We start from the raw sequence: 27,230 nt of genomic DNA on the forward strand, positions 1-27,230 counted from the left end.
TGGTTCCACCCCCCCCCACCCCGACTCCATCCAGATTTCCTCCCCCTCCCCCCCACCCAATCTGTTCCTGCCATGCCTCTCCCATCCACTGCATCCCTGCTAGACTAGACCCCACCCCCCACCCTGTCCCACTTAGATTGTACACTAACACAATCCCATTATCAAAACAGTCTTTTCTGCATTTATTTTTAATATTAATATTTTCACACAAATTCACCGAAAGTAGGGGGTGGGGGATAGAGGCCTCTGCCCTGGGGCAGAGCAGCAGTGCAGTGAGGGGGGGGCAAGGAGGGGTGGGAGGGCCCCCCTCAGCCAGAGGAGAAGAAAAGAAACAGCCAACAAAAGGAAAACAAAATTCCAGATAGACAATCGCACAGAGACCATCACCCTCGATCCCCCAGGCTGTTTCATTTTAAAGTCCAGGTTTCAAAAGCTGGTGCCAGAGGGGGCATGGCCCAGAGCTCTTCCTTTTCCTCCATTCTTGTTCATCACGTGTACAATAACAAATTTCTGTTTCCACATCCACTCCTACAATACAGGAGCCACTCGCTTGCCCTCTTGAAGGTCCAGGGAGGGAAGGGGAATGGAGGGGAAGGGTCTGGCCCAAGAAAGTGCAGGACTCTGGGATCGGTGGGGGAGGAGGATGGGGTTTGAGCACCATGATAATAAGGCCAGAGCCTAGGGAAAGATGGAGCATTGGGAAAAGAGACACAGTGGAACAGCTGGGCGTGAGGGGGACAGAAATGGACATGGGGAGACAGGAACAAAGAGGAAGAGCGGGGCAGAGAGAAGAGGGAGGATGGCACTGGAGGTGGTAAGAAAGGGGATAAGGGGAAGATCCTATTTCCCCAAAACTGAATAAATAGAGAGCAGGACTGTTATAAATTAAAAATGAAAATAGAAAATATAAATCATAACCAAGTGAACAAATAGAAGAGACAGACACGCATGGCTAGGGTGGGTCACAGGGAGCAACCAAAGTACAAAAGGGAAATCCTAGAAGATGTGGGATGGCGATAAAGCCCATCCAAAGTCTTGTTAAAAACCTCACCCACTCTGCCCTGCACATCCCCCACCCCCACCCCAGAGGACCATGACAGGAGTGAGGGAATTGGAACCCGTATCTGTCCCCTCCACCATCATCCTTCCCAGAGCCCCAGTCCTCCTTTTATCTGTTACTACAAAGGCCAATGTTGGTGGGGGAAAGCAGGGGTCTGGCCAAGGCTGGGTGGAGGGGTGGGGCTGGTGAGGAGCATCCTCTGGCCCCCACCCCTATCTTTTTTTTTTAGAATTCTTTTTTCCCTCATATTTTTTTTAACAAAAACTAAACAAAAACAAAAAAGACCCCCCCCAAACCTTTTCTCAATAAATTAAGTAAGGGAGGGGGAGCTGCCTGTGGGAGAGGGGTTCAGCCCTGCCCCCTCCCTCTCCAGGCTCTGGCTCCTCCCTCTCCCTGGGAAGGCCCCTACCCCAACCCCCAGGGTGTGGGGTGTGGGCTGTGCTGTGATGGCAGAAACTGGGCTGTGACATTTTCTCAGCCCTAGGAAGGGGTGTCCTGCCTCATCGGGAGTTGCTGGATCCAGCCTGTAGCGAAACAAAGATGAAGCAGCATGTTAGTGAGGAAAAGGGCAGGAGATTGCTTGGGAGGCTCCAGCCCCAGGTACCCACCAGGGTGAAGGCGTCATAGGCCTGGGCCAGCTCCTCTGTCCTGTACTGCTCTAGCACTACGACGCCCTGTAGGCCTCCGCTGCGTCTCCGAGCACAGCTCTCGCAGTGCACCAGGTAGGTGTTTCGGCTTCCATTCTCGCTCGTCACAAACAGGATGTTGAACACCTCCACCTGTGTGTGTAGGGAGGTGTGACGTGACGGTAGCCACAGAGAGTTAAGGGAGGAGGAGGGAGGGAATGGAGGAGGGGAGAAAGGTCTACTCACATCACACTCATTGCAGTAATAGGCAGGCTCATCCTTGACTCGGCCCTGGTAAGCAATCTTCTTTCCAGCCCTCACCAGGCTCTCCCGCTGCACCTGGCAATGCTTCATGGACTGCAGCAGACAGAATCTAGGAGTAGGAGGCAGAGGGAGGCTTACAGGAGGCGTAGAAACAAGTCCTCCTCCTTCAAAGCCCAAACTCCCTCCTCTGATACATTCCAGTTGCTCTCTTTAGAATTCTCCATGTCACAGCAGCCTGGGCCTCATACCACACAGCAGGTCGACTAACTGCCTGAGCACAGCAGCAACATCTGATTCACCCACATTTGTCCCTGAGTGTTCTGGCACACGGTGAGAACTCAATCTGCTTGAGGGCCCCATAAATAAGGTACAGCCAAGCATCAGACCCCCATCACAGCCAATCTGTCCCCTCCTCACTTGATCATCTTGAACAGGTCCGGATCACTGACTTTGACGGTGCGGGCAACGTTCCAGGACACGTGGATCATGGGCACAATGGATTTGACATTCTTCACCTCATTCCATTCATATCGCTCCAAGGCCAGCTGGTACTGATAGGCTAGGGGAAGGGGAAAGGGGTGACCCAGGGAGCCAGGCTCACTGAACGCCAGTTTGCCAGCTCCCTGGCCCCCCAGCTCTCACCTGTGAGAGGCCCCACATTCCAGGCAATGTTGTTGCACCAGCCTGTGGCCTGCACCCAGTGCACAGTGCCTGCGTTAATCCACACCAGGTCACCAGGACGCTGCACGAAGCGGTACACAGGTATGTTGGAGGCATAGAGGTCATCCAGGATTGGCCACCATGAGCCTGTTAGGTAGTCCACCCCGTGCCTGCAGGAGCACACAGGTCGTTGGAGAAAAAGAGAGGTCCATCCTATTGCTGGGAATGGTAGGGTAGGGAAAGCTGAGTGAAAGAGGGATGGAAGGCCAAAGGAGGAAGACGACAGTAAAGGGGTGGGCTCTCTGGCCTCATACTACACCTGTCACAGAAGGCACTGATGGTCTCCCAGTAGTGCTCATGAACCGCAAACCATTCACAGTCTCCAGGACCAATGTTGATGTTGACAGAGCAGAAATTGTTGTTTTCCTGGTGGCCTTTAGGGGGCAGCATAGGACAACAGTCACCCTGCCAGCTGTGAGCCAGGGCAATGGTACAGACTCCTTCACCCCTCACAGGAGCAAGGCCCATTATTTCTATTTTATCATTAAGCATACTAACTCAAGAGGCCACAGAATTCTCATATTTATAGCTGGAAAGGGCCTGGGAAAGCACTTCATCCAAACTCCTCATTTTACAGAGAAAGCAGCCCTGGGAGGCTCAATGATTTCCCCCAGGTCACAAAGGTTACCACCCTTAACTTTTGCACATACCTGGTCCATTCCTGGAGCTTCATCTCTTCAGTGATGACCCCTCCCCCCGCCCCCAACACTGCTACTAGTGCAGGCCATAACTTCAACAGTGGTATGATGGCCCCAGTGATCCCATTCCTCACCCTGGGAGGGCCTTTCTCATCACTGCCTTTCCCAGGGTCCTCCCAACTGAATAAAACAACTGGGATAAAAGTACAGATGGTATATTTATCAAAGTCATATGCCACAAAACTAAGAGAACTGAATTTTCTGAATGAGAAGAGTAAGGATCCAAAAATATTAACAGCCTAGAACAAATAAGGTGACTCTAAGGAGATTTAATTCAATATGGAAAACATGTAAAGTCTGACATGTGAGATAAAAAAAATCGACTGCATAAGCACAAGATGGGGAATCCATGGCTAGACAACAAATTAACTGAAAAACATCTGGGGATTTAGTTCATCAAATCAAAATTCAGAGCTGGAAATGACCTCCCAAATTCACAGAGTTCAGCCCCCTCAAAGTCACAAAAAGCTCAGTGCTTTGTCCCAGGTACTTGTCCCAAGTACCTGAGGCTCTCTCCATGACAGGCTGACCCCTGCCTCCAGTTGACCACAAGTGCAATGTCACTCGGCAACGTGGAATGGCAGCAGAAGAGTGCCAGACAAAGGGCCCAGGGCTGGCTCTAGTCCCCTGCACTCTGCCCCAGGCCAGCCGTGTCTGGAGGGAGACTGCCTTCATTTATGGGCATCACATTCGGAGAAGAATACTGACAAGCCTCGAGGCTTGTGCCATGGTCATGATAGCTATCTTCAGGTCTCTAAGGTGCTACCATGGGGAAAAGGCATTAAACTAAACTTACTTGGCCAAGAAAGCATGACAAGCAATAGGAGGACACTTCAAAGGCAGCTATAGGATTACTATCAGAAAGAGTTTCTAACACTCAGCTATCCAAAAAGGAAACTGGCGGCCATGGGAAGAAAGATGTTTTCCCCCAACTTGAGGTCTTGTTGCAATAAAAGCTAAACAGTATGTCAGATGTGGAATTTTTGTTCACAAATGGGACTAGATAGGCTCCGAGGGCCCTTCACTTTCCTGCTTCAAATGCTTTGAAGATCTTAGCCAAGCCCACAAGTAACAGGGGCAGTGGCTCTGGTCCTTCTCCTGACCTCCCCAGACCAGGTTACCTGGTGTTCGACTGCCCGGAACTTTCATGTACAACTGGACTGTGTTCATGCCCAGGATTGTATGGCCCACATGGCTCAGCATATTTCCTGTTGATGTGACCCGCATGAAGGCAGGCAGCTTCAGCAGCTCTTGCAACTGGGGCTTCCACCTAGGGTCACACAAGAGGGAGAGACCCTAGATAAGTCCCAGAAAGAACTGTCTGTAATGCTGGGTTAACAGTGTCAGACTACCACATCTAGCTTTAACCTACCTTTCCAGACTTAGGTTACTTTTGCTTTGTAACTCTCGAATACTCATTTAGCATATAACACTGTATATTATAATTATCTACTTGTGTCTTATAATCCTACTGCATTGTGACTTTCATGAGAAACAAGACTCGTCTAAACTTTGCACGTCCCAAGTGCAGTGCAGTGTAAAGATTTACTGGAAAAGGAGGAAGGGAAGGAGGGAGATTCAGAGGATCCTGGCCCACTAAATTATATTCTCAGATGGGAAGGGTAAATGTCTGTAAAGAAGCCATGTGGCATTGACCCCAACCCACTGCATTGCCCAAGGTCTGAGAAAGTGAGGATCCACAAAGAGTAACATCTCAAGGACTGTGACAGTCATTGCCTCTAACAGTATTGAGATTTTTAAAAATTACCTTCCTCCAAATGCAAACACTTTGGTCCATTAGAGGTACTACGGCAAAGGCAAGGATTATTTCCCTAATCTGTCTTGGAAACTTTTCCACACCACCCTCCAAGCACACTCCCGCTCACCTCTTAGCATCAGACAGATCGATGTTGGTGCCAAATTTGATGATGTGATGAGTTTTTTGATCTGGGTTGTTGCTAGTGCAAAGAAGGCGAGAATAAATATGAATTAGTGTGAAGGATGGGGGAGGAAAAAAAAATGTGAGCCCTATCTTCCACAGCAATTTTAAGTATCCACTGAGATAGTACATGGAAAAGTGCTTTAATATAATGGGATTTTTGGATCCAAGATCAATAAAGAAGTTTGTCAGTACCTGGGGGGCGTCTCAGTGGTACTGTCCGGCTCCTCTGTCTCGTCTTCACTCTCTTTTTCCTCCTGCTCCCCACCCCCCCAAGGATGGCAATCAAGCTCAGATCAGGCACTCCCTAAATCCCAGCCTCCAACTTGTTCCTGACCCCTCAATTCAACAATCACTCCCAGCTACCAAGCCCAAAATTGAATTCTTCTTTTGTCTTATTTCAGGCTCCCTCCCCTTCTTCCATCCTCTTTAGGACCCATCTCTTTATTCTCCTCAGCCCCTCCTCCATATCTCTCCCCCTTCCTCCAGTCTCATCTCTTACCTGTAAAGATTCTTGGAAGGAGGAGGCTTGGTACTGTGCATACTTGGCAATTGTCGTGTGAGAACGACTACTCTCACAGGGCCAGATCTGTCGAGTGCCTGAGAGGTCCCAGTTCTCATCTGATGGCTGCTGCACCTGGGTTCTTACCTCCACAGCATGTTCACCACTTGCCTCCACTAGGGTCTTTGTGGAAAAGAGGCCCAAATCTGCAGTGGGGAGGAAACCAAGATGATGAGGTGGTAGGAGCAGCACAATGAGTAGCAGATCCCTATGGCCTCTCCCAAATGAGAACAGGCAGACCCCAAGAGCCTCTAAGAAAGGCAGGAAGCAGAAATGACTTTCAGTGACTTGAAATCCCACCCCACCCCCACTCCCACTCCATGCCTAAGATGTGACAGTCCATATAAATAGCAAGGTTTTGTTTTTCTTCTTATTTCACGGAGGATGCTCCAACTTACCACCTGAGAAAATTATATGGAACACTAAGAAATAAGGTGATTGCCCAGGGGCACACAGGCAATATACCATCAGAGGTAACATTTAAACCCAAGTCTTCCAGATTCCAAAGCTGGCTTAGCTCTCTACTATACCACAGTGCTTCTCAATGAGCAGAGAAGTAGAAGATAAAACTAAGCTTAGACTACGGGTCTTGTGAGGAGCCCTGGTGAAAAATTTGGTGGGGATACATCCAAAATGTTTTTGTACCCTTTGGGGGACTTCCACAATCTGTACTCAAGTCATCTCTGATAATTAAGGAAAACTCAGCATTAGCAGCTGCCTGCAGAGACAGACAGATTGCCTTTTCCACTCTTAAGCTACTTGGAACCACACCCATGCAAAAAAAGTCCTGGCCATCTCCCCCAACAAGCTCATCCACACCAACTACCCCCCAATTAAGGCACCAGCAAGCTCAGCCCAGATCATTACACCCTCAATGACCTTTCTCCAACTCCTTCAAAAATCCCCAAGACTCTTCCTTTTCTCTTTCCCTCCCCTTAACCTAGCCTAGCTCCTGCCAGGAGGACTCACTGAGCCGAAGGGAGCCAGCCAGGCCCCGGATCACTGTGATGGGGTTCCTAGGATCTGTGCAGAACTGAAGCAGCACTGGGGAGAAGGCGTCCCGTTTGCTCTCCAGCTGAAAACAGGAGGGGGGAAATATGAGGAGAGAATCACTATGATGTCACTGTTCACAGGAAGCACTAAACAGGGATCCCGTAAGTTTAAACTCTATACACCCCTACCCTACCAAGGCCAACTTCCCGTTCACAATACCTAAGCCTAGCTAAGGCTGCCACCTTCTCTCCATCACCCTCTGAAAGGTAACCCACAGGAACAAGAGAAATTTTCCCACTTCTGTTATCTTCAACAAAAGAGATCCCAGCGATCCCCCAAATTAAGAACCATCCCTTTAGATCCAACAGCAATTCTAAGTGTAGACCCCCTCTACTCTTTTCATTCCACAGACACTTTCATAGGCACAGAGAAAGACAAGAACATACATAGATGCTAGGTGTGGGGGGGTTGAGTTTTTCCCTTGGCAGCTTCTCTTCAGAGTTGATCTGAGGCTTTACAGATTGGGCAGGTGATAGATAGGACTCTCGAAACTTCCCCTTCACCTTTGCATTCCTGTAGAAAGTAGAGCAAAAAAGTGATACGGGAAGGGGTGAATCCGCAGTTACAGAAGCATCTGTCTGGCAGAACCCCTTACATGCTGAGAATGATATCGTAAGTGGATCTATTGCAAACCAAAACCAATCAGTGCCAAAAGTGGGAAGAACGTAGTTGCTAGGGAACCTTTAATGGAGTCCAGCTTTAAAACTCTGTCACTGTGATAATGGGTAAGTCACCCGAGCCTTTGTTTACTCAACTGTATAATGGGGTAATAATACATAAGCAATCTCCCTCAGAGGTCTGTTGTGACACAAGCAAGTCATGGCAGTTTCACGTTGGTTTGCACACCTGTACATCTTACACGGGACTACTTCCATGCATCATTTCAAGACCTCCTGATCTCTCCGTGTGCCATTCTAGGGATGTGAGGTGGTCCCTAAAGCATCAGAGTTGGTGACAAATCTGAGCGAGCTGGCTAGAGCTTGCCTGTTCCAAATGACTGAGGATCCCGAGATGGAAGTACCCGATCTAACCTAAACGGGCCACTAGTGACCCCTTTGGTTTCTTCAACATTACAATGGCTTATCCTTTCCCAGAAAGGCAGGGAATCCTCTTCCTGAAACCTAATCTTGATACCTCCAAGCAAAGAAAACCTGTCCCCTCACTCCCCCAGGGCAAATCAGCAACACAAGAGGCTACTCTGCTCCTTCTCGGAAAGAGGGCCAGGGAGTGACTTACTTGCTGGCCCGTACCACATCGGCAGCACAGTGCCCAATGGTAAGGTCAGCCATACTCAGCCGCCGTTCTTCCACCTCAGAGGCCATGAACGTCTCCTTGTCCCCACTCTCCACCTTGATGAGCCGAATCTTTAGCTCCTTGGGGGGTCCCTCACTCAGGGACCGGAGCTTCAGCATGTCAGCCGGACTCACGCTGGGTGGGCCTGGAGTCTCTTCCCGGGCTTTGTGCCGTGTCTCACCTGCAGCAACTGGTGCTGGTGTGGGGGCAGGCGAGGGTGTGAGGGGAGGAGGAGCAGTTGTAGCAGGCGGCACAGGAGTAGGCAGCTTGACTTTGGCAGCCCCACCAGTCTCAGATTTGGCTTTCTCCCGCCCTTGGATCTCCTTGCTTTGCAGGTCCAGATTTCCTAGCACCTGTCGGTTCTTCTCCTTGTGCGCCTTACCCTCCCGATGCCGACGCCCGCCATCCTTGCACGCTCGCCGGTGCCGCCGATGTTCCTTCTCCTTCCTCTTGCCACTCCCAGGCCCAGCACCACTTTCTTCCTTGGGCCGTGGTAGAGAAGGTCGCTCCCCTCCACTTTCCACTGGCTCCCCTGTGCCCCTGCCCACCCTTTCCACCAGTGTCTCACAGGCCCGACTGATCTCTTCTAGTACCTCTGACTCAGAGCGGGGTGGGGGGAGCACAACCCCTAGCCGTGGTGGTGGTGGAAGTGACTGGGCTGGGGGAGGCCCGGATGGCTCCTCACCCCCTCCTTGCTCCTGGGCCCAGGGCCCGCTTGAGGTAGAAAATTGAGATGATGAAGAGGCCTGCAGCTGCAGGGGGCACAGGAGGTTCGTGGCTGCCGCTGCAGGTGGGGTGGGGATAGCACCTGATGGGGGTGGGGGAGAATACTGAGAGGGAGAGGGCACAGCTTGGGCAACCCCTGCCCCAGCCCCCTGGTAAGAGTATTTCTGCCCGTCCAGCACATTGGCCAGAGATTTTAGCAAAGTGGCTGGACTGGCTTGTGTTGATGGTGGTGGTGGTGGCGGCGGCGGCAGCGGTTGAAGGGGCGGGGGGAACTTTGCTAGCGGTGGAGGTGGGGGCAACGCTGGTGGTGGCGTCTTCTCTTCCTTGTGGGGGAAAGAGGGCTGCAGTGAGGCAAAGGGCTCCTTCAGGGGTGGTGGCGCTCCCCCACTGGCCTCTCGCTGCTGCTGCTGCTCTTCCTCCTTTTGGATAGACTCATCTAGCATCTTCATGATGTTGGCCAGCCCGTCAGGCAAGATCTTAAACTCCGCTGGCTCCTCAAATTGGTCCTCCAGGGGTGTTGAAGGAAAGTCGAACAGTCGAGGGCCCTGGCTGGGAAGCTCCCCACCACCTCCAGGGGGTTGGGGCTGCTGGGCATTGCTCAGGGGCCCAGGAGGTGGCCCCCGCCCCACCTCTGTGGTCTTTGGGAAGGAGACCCTGGGTCGGGGGCTCTCCGGGCGCCTGAAGCTTCCTGAGGTATTTTGGTGGCAGGGTGGGGTGGTAGCTTGGGGAATTGGGAGTGGTAAAGGAGTGACAGGAGGGGCTGGAGGGCTCAGGGAAGGACTTGGGGGATGGGTATCTAGGCCCCGGGAAAGGAATGGGGGAGGGGGGAAGGGCACAGGCCCCACTTGGCTGCTGTTGCTGTTGCTGGTGGTGATGGTGGTGGGGGTGGTAGGGTTGGTGTGCGAATCCTGAGTGCCCACGGGGAAATGGGGTGACAGAGTCCCCAAGAAGCCCTCGTGGTGGGGGAGGGGGAGTGGTAGTGGAGGAGGAGGTAGGGGAGGTGGAGTGGGGCAAGGGCCCTTCGCTCCAAAGAGGAGCTCCTCCAAAGGATCCCCTTCTTCCCGACCCATAGCTCCAGCCCCTCTGCCTGCTTGGCAGGCAGGGCCCTCCAGCCACGAGGATGGGGGTGCTGGGTGGAGAAGACGGGGGCAGGGTGGTGGGGTGGTGGGGGGGGCCGGGCAGGAGGGGGGGCCCCGGTGGGAGAGGCAAGGGTGGGGCAGCGGCGGTGGGGGCAGGGGGGAAAGATTTCCGACTGCTATGTGCCGATGGTCCCAGGCGGCTCTGGTGGGAAGTGGCCTCTAGCCCTGGAGTTTGATAACAGTCAGAGCCCTGCACAAAGAGAACGGGAGGGAGATAGAGAACCAGTTCCTGGCTCTCAGACTCCCAGAGGTCTCTGCTCCCTTTCCTGCCTGATCTCCCTGCTCTGAGCATTTCTCTCACTTCTGGTCTTTTCAGCTCCTTCATCACCAGCTTCCTAAAATTGAAAATTCTTTACCTTCCTTTTCTATTTTCTTCACATTCATTCAGAGTTTTACTCTCCCCCCAGGTTCTATTTCCCTTCTCTTGTGTCACTCACAAGGCCTGGGCTCTGTTCTGTGCCCCGGAGGCCGGTACTGCTGCTGCTGGTGGTGGTGGTGCCGGGGACGCCAGGGGGCCGGGAAGGGGCATAAGGCACGCAGGCGGTGGTTGCTGCTGGTGAAACGCTGGAGTCCATCCGCGACCTCTGAACTCTGCTCTCTCTAAGGTCACTTCCAGGGGAGTGGGGGACAGGTGGGCAGCCATGGCTCTCTGCTCCTGGGGGATGGGGGCCCAGAGGGGCCGTAGGGACTGACCGGTGGCCAGGGGGATGCGAAGCATAGGAAGGGGTTGGGTATGGAAATGGGAGGGGAACCGAGTGCCGCTGCTCCTGTTGAGAGTGAAAAAGCACAATTTGTGAGGGAACACAACTTAGGCAGAAATAGGGCCATGATTGCAGCCACTGGGCATGAAAAGGAACAGAGAAGAGCATCATATGTTGTCAGAGACCCTTAGTTAGGTAAAGGAGGTCTTATAAATACAGGAACTCGCAGGAGATCCAGAAATGGTGAGATGCTAAAGTTCATAAAATTCAGACTGAACTGAACCAACTGAAAGTGAGAAACCATACAAAGGGCAGCCCCCAAGACCAGGGTCTGCGACCAAACAATGGATCAGGATGGTGAGCAGATCAATTACCTGACGTTCTGGAGGGGCAGAGCCCTTGCACTCAGTGCCCCAGGCCTCTCCATGCAATGGGCTCCAGAGCCCTGGCTTGGATAGCTGGAAGGGGGAACTTGTAGCTAGGCCTGGCAGCGGAGGAGGCAGTGGTGGTAACCCTGGAGGAGGACCAGTCTGGAGAGAATGGGAAGGAAATCAGGGAATTTAAGGGTCCAGCCTTCCCTCTTAATCCTAAGGCCCTGTAATGCTCTGGACTGCGTTTCTGTAGTCTTAATATTAAGGTGCCAATACCTGATCAGGGCCACAGCCTCTCCTACGTTTGCCTCCAGGGCTAAGGCTCTCATCAGCAGGGCCAGGGGGAGCCACTGGGGGCACAGGCTGTACCACAGGAGTTTCTGCTGCTCGTTTCACTGGGGGACCCCCACGTTTTGTCCCATAGCTTCGCTTGTGCTAGGAAAAGGGGAAGAGAAGATCTTTCACCCACAACATTGGCTGTTTTGCTTACCTCCATTCCACATTCTGCCAGATCCTATCTGTTCCCTAAACTAACTGTTCTCTTTCTCCTACCTCAAGGTGTAGAAGGTTCCATACTTGTTCAAGGGGTGGCAGAACCTTGGCCCGATGCTGAGAAGAGCCTGTGTGAAAGTTCCAGATCTGGGCCTAATCACAAGTAGAAACCAGAGAAGGGGAGGAGACTAAGAAGGCAGAACTATAAACTCAAGCTGTTCCCTTCACAACATCCCTCAACCTTTCTTTGTGGCTTCTGTGCTAGCTCCTCTTCCCTCCTCTTCTTTACCCCAAAAGTAGTCAACCCAGATCTCTCCAGCAATGAAGAAAAACTTTCCCAACATAATCCCGCTCCCTGCCTCCAAGATGGACAGAGTCCCAAATTCAGCTCTCTCTCCTTGAACCTCACATCTCCTCCGTATCCCTATTTCTGCCCTCAGCCCATTTCTCCTGGGCTCCACAAAACCCTCACCTGCTGAAGACGGCCAATACGGAGCCCTAGCTCCGCATAGCCACCCCCATATCGGGCTGCACTGTGATAACACCGCATGGCCTCCTCGCCATCTTGTTCTGATTCATAAAGCTGCCCCAATTGTTCCCACAGCCCGGGCTGGGCTGGGTCTCGGAGCAAGGCCTGAACCCAACCATGTAGGGATTCCAGCTTCCCATGCAAGGGCCGAGGATTGGCAGTCCTTGAGTGATGAAGAGAATGTGTCACTGTGGACCCAGGCTAAGTCCAATTATGTTGGACAGTCACTTTTCTCCCCTTCAAACTTCAATTTTCTCTCTAAATCCAAGCATGCCTTTTTCTTCTCCAGCAAATTCCTCTCCCTTCCAGAATCCAAACACTGATTGATCTCATCTCTCCCTTTCCAGTTTCCCCTCTTTTTTTCCAAATTATTTTTTATTTTTTTTAAGGGAGAAAGGCAGGGCAATTGGGCTTAAGTGACTTGCCCAAGGTCACACAGCTAGTAAGTGTGTTAAGTGTCTGAGGGCAAATTTGAACCCAGGTCCTCCTGAATCCAGGGCCAGTGCTTACTCACTGAGCCACCTAGCAGTCCCCAAATTATTTTTAAATGAACGAGCATTAATTTTCTTTCTCTAACACTTCCCACCTCACCCCCTTCTGGGAATTGACACATTATTGCAAATTCCAACCCTCCACCTCCTTCCAAAGAACAGGCTCCATTCTCCAAAACTTACTTACTCCTTTCTACACTTACCCAGGGGGGTAATAGGACTTGCTGGGGTACCCAATACTACTGCCATGGGCCGGGGGCAGGTGACCTGGGAGTTGGGGCTGCCCGATGCTGGCAGAACACCTGGTGGGGTCACATAAGTCAAAGGTTGGGGGGTGGGGTGGCTGGGGTATCCCTTTTTTAGGAGAGAAAAAAAGAGGTCGAGTAACAACTGAGGCTTATGGAAGACAGAAAAAAAGATTAACGAGTCAGAGGACTCCAGCCAAATAAGACAGAAACAGAAGGTTGGTGACTAAAACACAGGCTTGGACCGGAAGAAATGAGGCGAAGAGCTCTGAGAAGGAGAGAATGGAAGCGAGAAGATGGATGAGTCCAGGGCGGTGGGAAGGACGGGCTGTCCAGCTTCTCTCACCTGCCCCCTGGCAGCCATGCCCGGGGAGGGGGGTGGGGAGGACAAGAACTCCAGGTCCCAGCGCAGCTCAGGCTCCCAAGGGTGAAGGGTTCCCGCGCAGCTCGGGCCCCCGGAGGGTCCACTGCCCGATGCATCCAGCCTGGGGAGGAGGAGAATAGATTTCTCTCTCAAAGCACACATGCGTTCCCAGGTCCAGGGCCGCCCCACGCCCCCTCACTCACCAGGTCAGTGGTGGCCCCGGGAGCCCCTAAGATCAGGCCGGCCCCCCACCCTTGCCAGCTGGCCGAAGCTCCTCGGAGGCAGTGTTCTAGCCCCTGCCTCTGCAACCAGAGCGCTCCGTCCGTGCGCAGGGTTTGTCCCAGGTAACTCTGCAGAGAAAGAAAGGGGAAGGGGGGGGGGGGCAGGGGGAAGACAGAGAAGAGGAAGCGCTCATATCGGGGGCAGGGGCAGGGGCAGTAAGGCCGGACTGCTGCCCCAAGCCCCTCCCCTCCTCCCTCCCTCCCTCCGCCCCGCTACTTACAGAGTTCCCCGACTCCAGGAATCTATCCAATCACGGGGCGCACTGCCTCCCCTGAGAGCCAATCATCGCCTTGGTTGTCTGTCTGCCTCAGTAACAGCCTGCCAGGGACCAATGGGAAGCGATTGGCTTGGTAGGGGGCACGCATCGCAGCCAATGGGGCCCGGGTCAAAGAAGAAGGGGGGGGCGAGGGAGGAGAAGAGCAGGGAAGCTAGTCCGACAGGCTCAGCCGGGGAGGAGGGGGTGTACGGTGACCCCTACGTGACCCTGTTTCTCCCACCGAAGGGTCCCTACCATTCAACACCCACAAGCGTCTCTATCCCGGTCCTGAGCTCCCCCCGGTTCTCTATTCGGACGCGCGGATACAGCGGAACAGAACCGGCAAAGGGATCGGGGCGAGCCGATGGGATCCTCAAAAGAGGAACCCAAACACATCCACACGGCGGGGCGGACCTCGGGACCGACGGCACCGGCGGCACGAGCCGCTCCCTCCCCCCAAACCGAGAGCCGCCGCCAGCTACCAGACAGAAACCAAGAAACACTCTGTGTGTCGCTCAGCCTCTGACAACGACCTGCCCCCAGCACCGTCCCAGAGCCTCGGACTTTCACAAATCAGACTGCTTCCCAGACGTTCTCACCTCAATAACTAAGCCTTCGGACCCTTCTCGAAAGCAGCCCTAAGACGGAGCTTTCCAAGCCCCCGAAACCCACTCCTCCTAAGAAAACCCGGATCCTCTGCCCTCTGACAACCAGCCCCGAGCCTCTTCCTTCCCACTGTAGGACCTGACAACACTAGAGACACTGACCAGTCATTCTCTAACGTTCCCACAAACTGTCCCAGTCCAATTCTCACAGCCTCTTCCTCACTCCTCTCCCGGTCTCTTACCTCCAGACTCCTTTACCATAATCCCATCACTGACCTGCCTTCCTAAATCTTTTCTGTCCAGTATTCCCCCTCGATGAGCGATGAGCGCTCATCTCACCCCCATCCTCCAAATCTGCTTTCTAATCCCCATCCTAGTATAGTCACGCACCCAGGTCCCGCGTGGCCCCTCTTTCACGGCTCCAGTATCCTCTGTGCCCTTCCCCAGTGTGGTCCACGCGCTCCCCACGGCCCACGTGGCCCCCACCCCCCAACACGAGGGGAAGGGGGATTTCGGGGGTTGCCCGTGACGTGGCTACTTGCGCAGCGGAAGGGGTGGGGGGGAGAAAAAAGGGGGGGTTCAGAGGGTGGGCCGGTACTCGGTGACATCATCCTCCTCCTCTCACTCATACCCGCCCACTTCCTTAAAGAAGCCGAGGGCTTATTTTACTTCCTTCTTTAAATCGAAGCGGTCTCACTTGGGTCTCCCAAGCAACAACCACTCGGTGGGGGGGGGGGGGGGGAGGGGGAGGCTGGGGAATGGGCTTCCACCCGTCCAGGCTCCCCGCCTCCAGACCTTTCCGGTCCTGTCTCATCACCCTGCAAAGGCAGGAGTCACCGAAGGGAAGGGAAGGGGCAGAGTGAGCCAGTCACCGCGGGGCAGGAAGCTGTGGGAGAGTTCAGGGCAAAGGTCTGGGGGCGGCTGGAAAGTTCATCTTTATGCATATGCCGGCACAGCAGGGAAATTTCCAACCCAGTCCAGAGAGCAGCAGGGACTTCTGGTGAATTCAGCCTCCTCCTCCCCACACACAGAGAAGGCCAGAGACTACGAGAAAGGCGGCCTGAGGGAAGGGCAGTCCTGCATCAGCCCAGACCCCGGCCCAGTGGATAGGGAGAGAAAGACTTAGGGTCAGATCCCTTAACCTCCCAGAGCCCCAGCGTCCTCTTGTGCAGAATGAGAATACCACACCTTCGTTTCTAAGGCTCAGATGTGATGATGTCTGGCAACCTTAAAAGCCCTGAAAGGATTACACTAGACTGCCTCCTAAGGCTCCCTTCCAGCTCTCCTTTCTACTATATACATGTGCGGAAGATACAACTACTACCGGCAAAATGAATTAGCTCACTGAAGCGATATATGCAAAGGATTTACGTTAAAGAGCTAACTAAACATATGCAAAGTATTATATGGCCTCTTTCGGAGGCTCCTCCTTCCTTGAATAAACAGAAACTGGTAACTTTCTCTCCTACTTTCTCTCCCATCTGCTACATACACTTGAGCTAGCCACCGGGGGAGTCCCAAGAGTAAGAGAACCAGGGAAGGGGAACCAGAGCCCCTGCCTGGGAAGTGGGACCTAGAAATGCTATGTTAGCTACCGGGAAATGTAACTTCCCTTTTTCTGATGATGACACTTCTCCTCAGCCACTTCCCCTTTCCCACTGAGGCCTGACTCAGCTCTCCCCTAATAGGCAACATGTTTCACCAGTCATCTCTCATACTCCCACACTGCTATTCCTCTCATAGATTCTGCCCTATAGACTCAGGTCACAGATTTCCAGCTCCTCCCTCTTTACTCCAACCTCGACTCCTATTCTTTTACGGGGACTCAGGGGCCCTGTTCTCCATCCCTTCCTCTCCTCAGATACCCTCCCTGCTATGTCTGATTCAAACTTAGGGTGGGGGGAGTCTGAGTCACTAAGAAAGCCTCCTCCACATTCCCACTGACTCAGCCCCCACACCTCCCCGCAGACACACATACACAAAGTCAGAGACAGACACAACCTCTCTGCCTACACACTCTCTCACAACCTAGCACCATGGAAAATCCCCTTCTCTTACTCCTCACAGAAAATCCCTCCCACTCACCTGCTAGGCTAGCTGATATATACACCCAAGCTTCACAAAAGCACATAGCTGGGCCTCAACAATATAGTTTCGCCCCTACTTTCTCCCTTGGGACAAGGAAATGTCTTCCCTGCTTCTTAGTGTACAAGTGTGGTACACCTTGGAGTCATGCCTCTCTTCCCATAATCAATCCGTTTGTTGCCCCATCTCCTTAATTCTACCTCCACAAAGTATCTCACAGCCATCCCCTCAGTTCTACATTCAGTCACCAGTCCAGTTCAGGTCCTCAACACCTTTTGTCTAGACTATTTCAAAAATCTTCTAACTGGCCTTCCTACTTTCAGTCTCATCTGTAATCTAGATACAGTGGCCAAATAATCTTCCTAAAAATACAAGTCTGACCATGCTCCTCTACCACTCAAATATCTTCCTGCTAAGATAAAACACAAAATTCTCACATTGACTTTTAAAGACCTCTCCAGTAGGGCTACTGCCCATTATTTTCCAGTTTTATTTCATTACTTCCTTCCATACATGCTCAGGTTAGCCTGTTAGCAAAAGCCATTCCTTGGGTCTGAAATGTCCTCCCTTCAGATCTCCAAGCAGGAGAATCCCCAGTTTCCTTCAAAAACAGGCCCATGTTCCATCTCTTTCTAAGACAAGACATTTCCTGATATATGCTCTGGGCCCTTAGTTGCCATTTAATCTCCACTACTTTGTATGTAGTATATTTTTTCCCAGGGGGATATAAGCGTCTTTTTTGTTGTTTGTAATGTTGTTGCCTAGCACACACAGTAGGTCCTTTAGTAAATGCTTGCTGAATTGAATTTTGGGAGAAGAGCCCTTCTATTACCTCAATACCTTAAGAAACTGACCTTGATGAAGGCTAGAGTCCCTCTCTACAAGTCAGTACAAGGTCTTCTGGAATGTCTCTACGGCTGAAAATATCACTTATTTTGCAGCCAGCTGGGTTATGACTATCTAAACTTTGCCAGGTTGGGCCATAGGCTCTAAGGTCCAACAGGTATGTACTTCAGTTTGCTAAGAGCTAATAGAACTAACAGTCATCTACAACCTATGGTCACCTACACAGCATAAGAAGGTAGAAGGTATATCTTTCAGGGATAAAGGCACTTATCTCTTTGTTGGGTACCCTAGCAGTCAGGAGACTCCAGACCAAGTCAGGAGAAAATCACAAAGGGGCACCTCTCAAAGGGTTAATTCTTTCCTAGGTTAGGCCCTGCCCTCTTCATCCGGGTTTTCCCAGCCTAGCCTGGCTCCACCCCTCCATCCGGGCATTGGACTTTAATACTTTAACTCCCCTCTCCCCGAAAGGAGACAATATCAGACATACCGAGATAACCTCAAGCAGTCTATTTATGCAGATTGAGAACGAGTCCCCACTAATACAAGACTAACTTAGCCCCATGAGTTGGGGGGTACATACACACATACACACTCATTACCCTGGGCACACACAACCTCATTCGGCACCCAGACAAGTAGACAGAATCCTATGAAGACAAGGTTTTATAGACGGTATATACACACGCATGTAAGCAAGTATAAAAACTCACCCAAGTACCCAACCCCAGGCCATCTGCCCCATCCACCCTCATTTGCTTTCACAATTTCTCAGCCCCTCATTGTCCCACACTGCCATGTTAAAGCATGGCAAGGGTGGCAGGGGTTAAGAATTATGCCTGCGGGTGGGGTGGGAGAGGAAGAAGACTGGATGAAGTGGGGGGGAGGTGTTATAGGAATGGCCCCTTGGGGCTCTTCTGTGACTCAACCCAACCAGACTAGGATTTATTTAAAGGGCTGGTCACCAGGATTCCCTTTCCAGTCTGCCCCACCCCTGCATGATGGAGGGGGAGGGGGAACCTGAGTGACTGAATCTGAGTGTAAGACTGTGACCAAGTGCTGGCCCAGGCAAGCTGTGGGTGGCACAGTATGTCTCTGACTCTATCTGACTGGTATCTGTGCTGGCCCATGTTTCTGTTAACACTGTCTCTGTTTCTATGTGCACCTGCATATGTCAGGTGCTATGCTAGGAGTCAAGACTCCTTAAACACATTTGTTTTCCATTCATCACTCCCTCCTTCCCCCTCGTTTGTGGGATTGTCTCTGCCTGTCTCGTTCTGTGTATGCTCTCACTTTCCCCTTCGATCTTGCACAAGCCTGACCTCTCATTGCACATCTCTTTCCATGTCAGTTTGGAGTAGGAGTATACTTATCTCTGTATGCAAGGCAAAATATATATCCGAAATGTTCCGCCTATTCTCCTCATTTCTAGCCTGTATATAAATGATGCCACCCTATCTGAATAGCAGGCGGCTTGCTGCCTTGGTATATTTTAATTCAGGATGTCTGTTTAGCCCTACCATATATCTCTACACTCTAAAACTCAACCCAAGTCGCTACTCCCCTTTCCCATCCCTGACTTCAGTGCAGTTAGTCCCCAACCACCATCCTCCATGCCCTAGGTCCATTCCTTCTACTTTAGCTCTATCTCCCTCAAGCTGCTGTGGTACACTGGAAAGAGAGGCTTTGGAGTCCAAAAACCTTACTACCTTGGTGAACCTGGGCAAGTCAACTAACTTGGCTGGGCCTGAGGTTCCTGGATATAAAATGAGGGGGTTAGACTAGATAACCTCTAAACTTCCTGCATATTCTAATTCATTGGATGTGTCTGTTTCACTCCACCATAATGCTTCAGTAGAACGTAAGTTCTGTAAGAGCAGATCCTCTTTTCACTCTTGTCTTTATCTCTGGGGCTACTATGGTACCTATAGGGCACAGAGTATGTGCTTGAAAAATGCTGGTTGAATTTCATTGCTCCTCATGCCAGCTCTTAGCTCTCCTTCAGAGCAGGATCAGAGGCAGAATTTGTGTGATCTGGGAAACTTTGGTAGTGGGTATCCTTGGAGATGAAGCAGGTAGAGTTATCAGACAGAGCTAGACATGCCATCTTGCCCTTCTTCCTACTCCTGAGGGAAACCAGGAGACTTGGAGCTGGCTTTTAAGTATTGTAATGTAATAACTGGGAGAGAGAGGCAGGGACAATAAAACAAAGCCTCAAGACGGAGTGAGGAAGATGGTGATAGTAGGGATTAATCAGGAAAGACCTGGTTAAGAAAGTTCTAGGAGTAAGGCAGAGAAGGGGGTTCTTAAAAAAAGAGAAGACAGGCATAAATGAGAATCTCCGAAGGTATTCCTGACATTGTCATAGTAACAGGATGCTGTTCCCAGCAAGAATCCCGTAATCTCCCCTCCCTGTCTACCCTAAATGTACCGACCTCCTTGCAAACTCTGTTCAGCCCTCTCCCCACCCAAAGTCAGAGTTATCCAGTAATAACTGGAGAAAACAAAAGGGTTAATAACATACTCCCCTCCCACGCACCTCCAGCTTTCATGATATCTCCCATATACCATCCATTTTGCTAGCTTTAGCAGAATGGTGATTAAGCTATACCACTGAAGGAAAGAAGATGTGGGGGGCTATCCAACGTCTATGAAAGTGGGCTCACTCAGCTAGGAAGCGCACATCAAGGGAACCTCATTGGAGGGGATGGGGGAAACAACAAACCAGAAAGACTGAACCATTCATGTTATGTATAGTGGAAGCCATCATGGGCAGGTGGACTGGACCCATATCAACCTGAGGGAGAGTGGCAGAATTTTGGATTAAGGGATGGAGATAATGCACACACACAAACATATGAACAGATATATATGTATATATATGTGACGAAGAGACCCATGGGGGTAGGACTTACCAGCTGGAGCTTGGCACACCCCTCTCTCATTGGCACCAGTGCCCCTGTAGATGGGATATAGCAGGCAGGGGAGGGATGGGTGGCACTATGGAGCTGTCATGGTTTTTTTTTTTTTGGGGGGGGGAACCTGTAGAAGAGAAAAAGATGTTAGGAATGGAGAGTCCCAACCAGAAAGCCTCCCTTTGTCCACTTTCCCCAAGCACTCACAGAACTGGCTGGGGTGAAGGAACAGGAAGAATCTGTTGCCATGGCAACTAGAAAAAGCCATTCCTCTGCTCACACGCCCCCTCCCCCTACCAGGTCTGCCCTAGGTTGGTGGGGCCTCTTCCCATTTCCTAGGACCAGTCTGACATCCTTAAGAATAGTGGCTGACAGGGGAGGGGGCGGGTGACAACAGGGCCCTGACTATAATGTCCTCAGATAACACCTAGTACAGGAGGAAATCTAGGTCCAATTCCACTCCCGAGTCCTTCTTCCCAGGGTTCTATCCTTCTCTAATCAACCTAACTTCACACTCCAAGAAGCCTAAACTGGGATGTCCCAGGGTTTTGCCCCTCCCCCAGCTACTGCCTCCACCCAGTCTTATCTAGCAACCAGATGGCCAACTCCACCCTCTGGACTCTGCCCCCTCCCCTCCCCTCTTCTTCCCCCAAGGCCAGGCAGGTCCCAGCTAAAGTAGAGGTGGCTGGACAGGCTGAACGGGCCCAGAAGGGGAGGAGCCAAGGGTTCCCCTTCCTGCCTGGTATATATAGGGGGCCTCTTTGGCCCTATACGGGTCCCTGCTCAAGAATTAGGAGGAGAAAACAAGGGTGAAGGATTCCCCTCCAAGGTCATTTGCTGTTTCCCCATCACTTCCTTCCTCTAATAAATGAACAGGAAAGGTGACAAAGAGCTCTCTCCTACAAAGCGGCTGACCCATCAGGGGTCCTACCCCTCCAACACTCATTCCCTTCCCAGGAATCATGTTTAAGCCTTATCCTATCTCAATTCCTTCAAGAATTCAGATCTACAGCTCCTTCTCATCTACCACCACCCCAGAGTCTCAGAAGATCAGTTCTCCACACTCCTCCTATTAGAAACCTATCTCTATGTCCTGCCCATTCTTGCTCCTTCCTCCAGAGACCCAGGCCTCTGCGCCCCCCCCCCATCTCCATGATGCAATCTGTTGTAAACCACAGTGGCTGCTGATGACACTCCTTCCTAAGGAGTTGTTATTCCTGACCCACCAATGGTCCTTTCCATGATGAGTGGGCTGGGGAAATGGGACAGCAAACTTCTCTGCTGATAAAGGTGGGGTTAGCAGGGGTCCAGGTGGTCCCCACCAGGAGGTAGGTAGCACCACTTGAGAAGGGCAACAGGATGCAAGGAAAAGAGCAAAGCTAAGAGGGTCAGGTTGGAGTTGAAGTGAAGGTCCAGGAGATGGGGAAGGGTCAGCAAATATTAATAACTCACAAAATCTGCAAAGGACTTTTCCTCAAGCTTGCAAAGTAGGTAGTGCAAATATGATTATCCCCATTTTTACAAATGAGGAAACTGAGGCACTGAGAGGTTAATCGATTTGCCCATGATCACACAGCTAGTGGTGGAAGGCAGGATTCAAACCCAGGCCTCTACATACCAAGCCCTGCGATCTCAAACCTCTACCCCACTCTAGCACCACAACCTTAATCCCTCATTAGCCCTGGCCCAGAGCTGGAGGCTGTAATTCATCTGCCCAACAGCTGGGTTGGGGGAGGGGGGCAGCAGGGAATGGGGGGGGGGGGGAGAGACAAGGGGAAAGACTGGAGCTCTCCAGTGCCTAGCCTCAGAACAACAAAAGAGGGAGGCAAGGGGCTCCTTTAACTTCCCCAGGTAGTGCACCCAGGAGAGAAGCAGGCTTGCACTTTTTTCTATGCTCTTTTCCCTCAACCTCCGGCTCTCTGCCATTCAAGTTTCCAGTGACCACCACTGTGGGCCCTCCACTCTGTCCCTGAGATGAGGGGAATACAAGATTAAGATATGGAGTACAGGAAGAAATCCCAAACTACCACCCCCCACTAAACTGGGCTGGCTGCCAGAGCTGCAGGGGGGCCCCCTTCCTCAGGCCCCTGTTTCTACCAGAGCATTCTTCTTCTCTACCTTGCTAGCCAATCCCCTTTCACCAGGTCCCCCAAAATAACGCCCCTTCAACCCCAGACTGACTCCCTTAGGACCATGATTACTGTATCCTACCACTGTTCCCTTCAATCAATGAAAGGTGGAAGTGGCTAACTACACTGACGTTGTCCCTTTTAAATCACCACCCTAACCCTACATATTTGGGGCTATTCCCCCTCCCAGGTTATTTAAAGGGACATTATAGTGCAACAACCCCCATACACACTCAGGTTAACAGAACCCCCTCCCCCCGTCCATGACTTTCTGAGAACCAGCCCCCAGAGTCACAGACAGCCCCCCTCCACCCCCTCTAAATGCCCCCTCCCAAATTCCGGTTCCCTCCCCTCCCCCAGTGGCTGCCAGGAGAAAGAGGTTCAGGGTTGGAGGGACTGGGAACTGGGGAAAACGAGGAAAGGGCTAAGGGCTTCTTCCACAGGGAGGACAGATGGACACCTGGGGGAACATCAGAGGGGGAGGAGGCAGAACCTAGGGAGGGAGGGAGATACTGGTAGAAGGAAGCTGGAGAAGAGACCGGGAACCTGGGCGAGAGTCGGGTAGAGGTGAAGTGGGGGAGGGGGAGGTTTAAACACAAGAAGATCAATGGGGGGGGGGGGGAGAAGGGGGAGTCTATACGGAGAGGCAGAGACACCAGAGGCAGACAAGAGACAGGGCAAAACGGAGAGATAAAAGGAGAGACTGGGGTGGGGGGGTAAGGAGAGACAGAAAAAGGTGGGGAAGAGAAAAAGGGTCAATGGGGAGGGAGAGAGAAATAAAGCAAGAATCCGATGGGAACCATAGGTGGTGGTTGGGGGAGCCGGGCCGGGGGTTACCTGCTGGGTGTCTGTCCCCCGGCGGTGCCCCCGAGTCCGGGTAGGGAGGGGGGAGCAGCGGAAGGGGGGGGAAGCGGGGACTGGGGGGGGCGGGGGAGACGATCCCTCCTCTGCCTCCTGGGCCTGTCCCCGGCTCTTGCGGCCTCTGCCTCCCTCCCTCCTCCTCCCAGTCCCTGAGTCCCGGAGTCAAACAAAGAACTGTAGCAGGCTCTCCCCAACCCCCTCCCTCCCTCCTCCTCCTCCTCCTCCTCCTCCCCCCTCTCCCTCCCTCCCCACCAGGCTCCCTCCTCCTCCCTTCCGGTCTCTTCCTTCAGCAACCCGCCCCCCCCACGCCCCTTTAGCTGTTCCCTCTCCACCCACCCCCCAACCTTTTATACACCCTTCAGTCCCCGTCCCCCCTCCCCCTAATGAAAAAATATGGAAGGAAGTCCCCTTGCAGAATTAAAAGGCTCCATAAAACAACACGGGCGAGAGATCCCCGGAAAAACTGAGAGCCACAATACAATTGCCTTCCCTTTTTAGTGAAATAGCCCGAGTTGTTTCTTCCCCAAGAGGGCAAAAGCCTAAAAAGGGGGAGCAGTAAGACTGTAACCAAACCCCCTATCAAACCAAGAGACCAGAGTTGTTGAAGCTTACCATCACCACCAAATTAACACAAGCTCTCCACCTCCCTCCTCCCACCCCGCCCCCCAATTCCCAAGCTGCCGGGGAATGGGAAGCTGGTCTGTCCACCAGAATAATGGCATGAGCCAATTTTAAACCTGCCCCTCCCCCACTTTTCAGCCCAGGATGCAAATAAATACCTGCCCAACAGCAGCCTCCAGCTGTCAAAGTCCTCTCAATCCTTCTCCCCATAAAAGTGAAAATGTGTACACTGATCGTCCCCCCCCCCCCCAAATCAAAGGCATGAGTTTTCAGTCTTATACATTATTCCTCCACCCACTCCCATAGAGACTGTGGGGGGGGGGCTGCTGATAGTGAGGGGGGAAGTACAGGAGTATGTAACCCCCACAATTATCTCTTTTTTAAAGGAGTAATGTCCCACCACCACACACAACTCATGCTGTCTCCCACGTCGCTCCCTCAGGAGGCAGCAGAAAGGGGAAAGAGGAGAGGAATGGCAGACTCGTGGGCGGAAAGAGTCTAGGTAAGTGGGGTGGAATTTCACATCCCATACGGATGAACCAAGGTTGGGGCCACTCACCACACCCTACACCCCCCCCCAAAAAAAATCCAGTCCAGGATTTCCCACCTGCAGGACACTAGGGTAGGGAAGGGAAAGAGGTGGCAACGGATCTCAACTGGACTCTGAGTGGGGGAGGAGGTCACAGTGCCTAGCAACCACCCCCAGGCACGTGCACTAATGACGTCATCTCTGCCACCTCTGACACCGACCTCTGACCCCTAGCTACAGGGGGGAAGAAGGGGGTGAGCGAGCGTCAGGAGAAATAACCTTAGGAATTCTGGGAAGCCAAGTAGGGGGCCACGTCCAAACAGGCTTCATTCCTAGTTAAACCTCAATTCCCCCCATTTCTCCGAAGGATCTCGGTTTTCCCGCTTTAGAAGCTGAATTCTTTCCCTAATCCTTCAGGACATCCATCCCCGGCAGGAAGCGAGAGGTAGAAGACCAGAAGCCGGGAGGGGAGGTCTGTCCGGCCGCGTGCACGCAGGGGCTCTTCCCCACCAGTGTCCGGGCTGTCCCCAGCATCCTAACACTCCCCCTCCTCCTCCATTCCAGGGCGGAGTCTCCAGAGTTGAAATCAGGACAAGGCAAGAGGGAGAGTTATATAATCAGGAGCCGGAGAAGAAAAGGGACAGACGCTAGCAGACCAACAGAGCGACACAGATTCAGGCAGACGACTGCTTGAAGGGGCATTTAAACAGGGGACACCGAAGTCTAAAAAATGGTGGAAAAACGCAAACGGGAGACTTTATACAGAGGAGGGAGATGGGAGGAAGCGGCAGAGACCATGGGGGGAGGGGGCGGGCAGCCCGGACTAAGTGTTCTTACAGGCTCTCGCCTTCCAAGTGGGCTACAGGAAATCTAGCTCAGCTTCCAATCTCTATGTCCTACTTTCCAGCTTCCTTTCCCTCAGACCTCGTCCCCACTCCAAATTCTGCCAGGGAGATTCTAATCGCCCCCGGGGAAGGAAGCCAGGCTTCTTGAGGCCCAGAGGAAGGAATAGCAGCAAGACTCCCCACTAAACAGATGGAGCAGGAAACCACAGCTCCACCCAGTACCACCTGGGATCGGAGGGTGCCAGCTGGGCTGGAAACCCAGGTAGCCCAGCCTGTTCTTTCCCCGATCCCGACAATGTCAGAGGAGGGATTACTGACTTGCGGCCAAAGTCTCCAGCAGACGTTCCGAACTAGAGCCCCGGGGAATATTTGCTAGGAAGCCCAGATCTTGCGGGGGATCAAGCGGGGCACAAGCCCCAGAAGGTTTCCAAAGGCACATAGCAGGGCCGGGATATCGGTCAACTCGCCGCGCAGGCGCTGGTGGGTAACGAGACGCGTGCGGGGGAGGGGGGGAGGAGGGAGGGGGAGGAGGGAGGGGGCGGGGGGAGGGAAAGATGTGAGCGTGTGGGAGTGCACGTGCAGGTCTGAAGCAGCTGCTCAGAGCTCCCTCTAATCCCCAGCCCCCTCGGCTCTTTCTCTTCCCCGTCTCTTCTTCCCCACCCCCACCATCATCAGGCCGCCACCCCCTTCCACACCATTGGCTGCCTGCGGGTGACGTCACCAGCATGTCCTTAAGCGGATTGGGCGGCTGGGACAGTTCGAGGATCCGGCTCCCGACTCTGCCTCCAGTTACTCTAGCAACAAGGCAAGCCGTAGTGGAGGAGTACGACGTGAGCACGGGCCAGAGCCGGGAGTCCCGCTGTGGCCCCGCCCCTCCAGCGAAGGGGTAGTTTGCTCCTCCTATCCAAAACACACTGGCGCGTAGACCCTCAGGAGCGAACCCTTCTCCCAGCTTTTGTTCTCTCTATGGGATCCTGGCCTCTACTCTTTCTCCCCTAGCTCCAAAGCACCGCCACCACAAGCCACCCTTGACCGGAAGCTGGTCTTGTTCGCTAGCAAGCAGCCTGCCTTTCCCACTCACCGGCGCACCGCGCTCCTGGTTGTTACCAGTGGAGGACGGCGCTGTGCCCCCTTGACCCACTTCATCGCCTCCCCCCTCCCACCTTTTACTGTCAAGGAGGGCTCGCACTGACATCAAGTCCCTTCCCCGGAGGGCCGGGAGCCCACACACCGGGCTCGAAAGAGCCCAGGGAGCAGTCGGCGGCTGCCTCGCGCCGCCAGCCAACCCCGCCTCCCAGAAACAGGAACGCGCACCGCCCTCGCCCCCTGGTGGCTGAACTGGGGAGGTTCCACCCCCGGCATGGGGCGGGGGCGAGGAGGCCGAGATGTAGGAGCTGGATTAGAACGGGGGGAGGGGGGGATTGCCACCTCCCGATCGGACCTCAAAGACTCCAGTAGACATACCCTGACTAGTCCACGACTTTTTCCCTTCGACAACCTCTCCTCAACCACCGCACTGAGGCCGCGCCCCGCCCCCTCTCCGGGACACGCACTCAAACACCGGGAACTGAGCGACTTCTCAGCTCCCTCTTTGGTGCGGCCTCCCTGGACGCAGGGAACCCGGCGCCGATGCCCGGCCATATACGGTGCGTGCCTGTACCCTCCCGAGGGGTACAGGTGCCCGGAGCCCCGCTGCTCCCTTCCTGGGATCCGGTAGTGCAGTCCGCCCCGCCCCCCTGCGTGGAGACGGTTTCCCGCTCTCCAGGCGCCCGCTAGACTCCCCGTTACCTGGTTCTGGGGGTTCCAGGTGTCCCGGCTCCCCGTGGACCCCCGGGGGGTCGGGAGGCCCCCCCCACCCCGGCCCGGGCTGGGGGGGCCGCTCCGCCCCGTGGCGCAGTTGGATTTTCCAACACAAACACCCGCCCCTGCCCGCCCACGGCCCCGCCCCAGCCCCATCCCGGTCTGGGCCCGAGCCCCTATGCCCAG

At 53.2% G+C, this 27,230-nt stretch overlaps 1 protein-coding gene across 1 annotated transcript; it reads right to left on the reverse strand.

Moving 5' to 3' along the window:
- Positions 1-183: 183 nt before the first annotated feature.
- On the reverse strand, positions 184-27,117 carry KDM6B (lysine demethylase 6B). The gene is given in 25 exon segments (XM_036767322.1): positions 184-1,584; positions 1,669-1,839; positions 1,933-2,059; positions 2,368-2,509; positions 2,593-2,780; positions 2,930-3,044; positions 4,490-4,638; positions 5,255-5,326; positions 5,503-5,564; positions 5,810-6,015; positions 6,839-6,944; positions 7,309-7,435; positions 8,159-10,119; positions 10,121-10,270; positions 10,518-10,847; positions 11,156-11,311; positions 11,429-11,587; positions 11,705-11,797; positions 12,117-12,336; positions 12,868-12,966; positions 13,256-13,394; positions 13,477-13,623; positions 13,776-13,873; positions 20,260-20,386; positions 27,033-27,117. Coding segments are annotated over 21 exon segments (4,791 nt in total). The 5' UTR covers positions 13,390-13,394; positions 13,477-13,623; positions 13,776-13,873; positions 20,260-20,386; positions 27,033-27,117; the 3' UTR covers positions 184-1,560.
- Positions 27,118-27,230: the final 113 nt, after the last annotated feature.

Source organism: Trichosurus vulpecula, chromosome 7 (genome assembly GCF_011100635.1).
Source record: "Trichosurus vulpecula isolate mTriVul1 chromosome 7, mTriVul1.pri, whole genome shotgun sequence".
NCBI lineage: Eukaryota > Metazoa > Chordata > Mammalia > Diprotodontia > Phalangeridae > Trichosurus > Trichosurus vulpecula.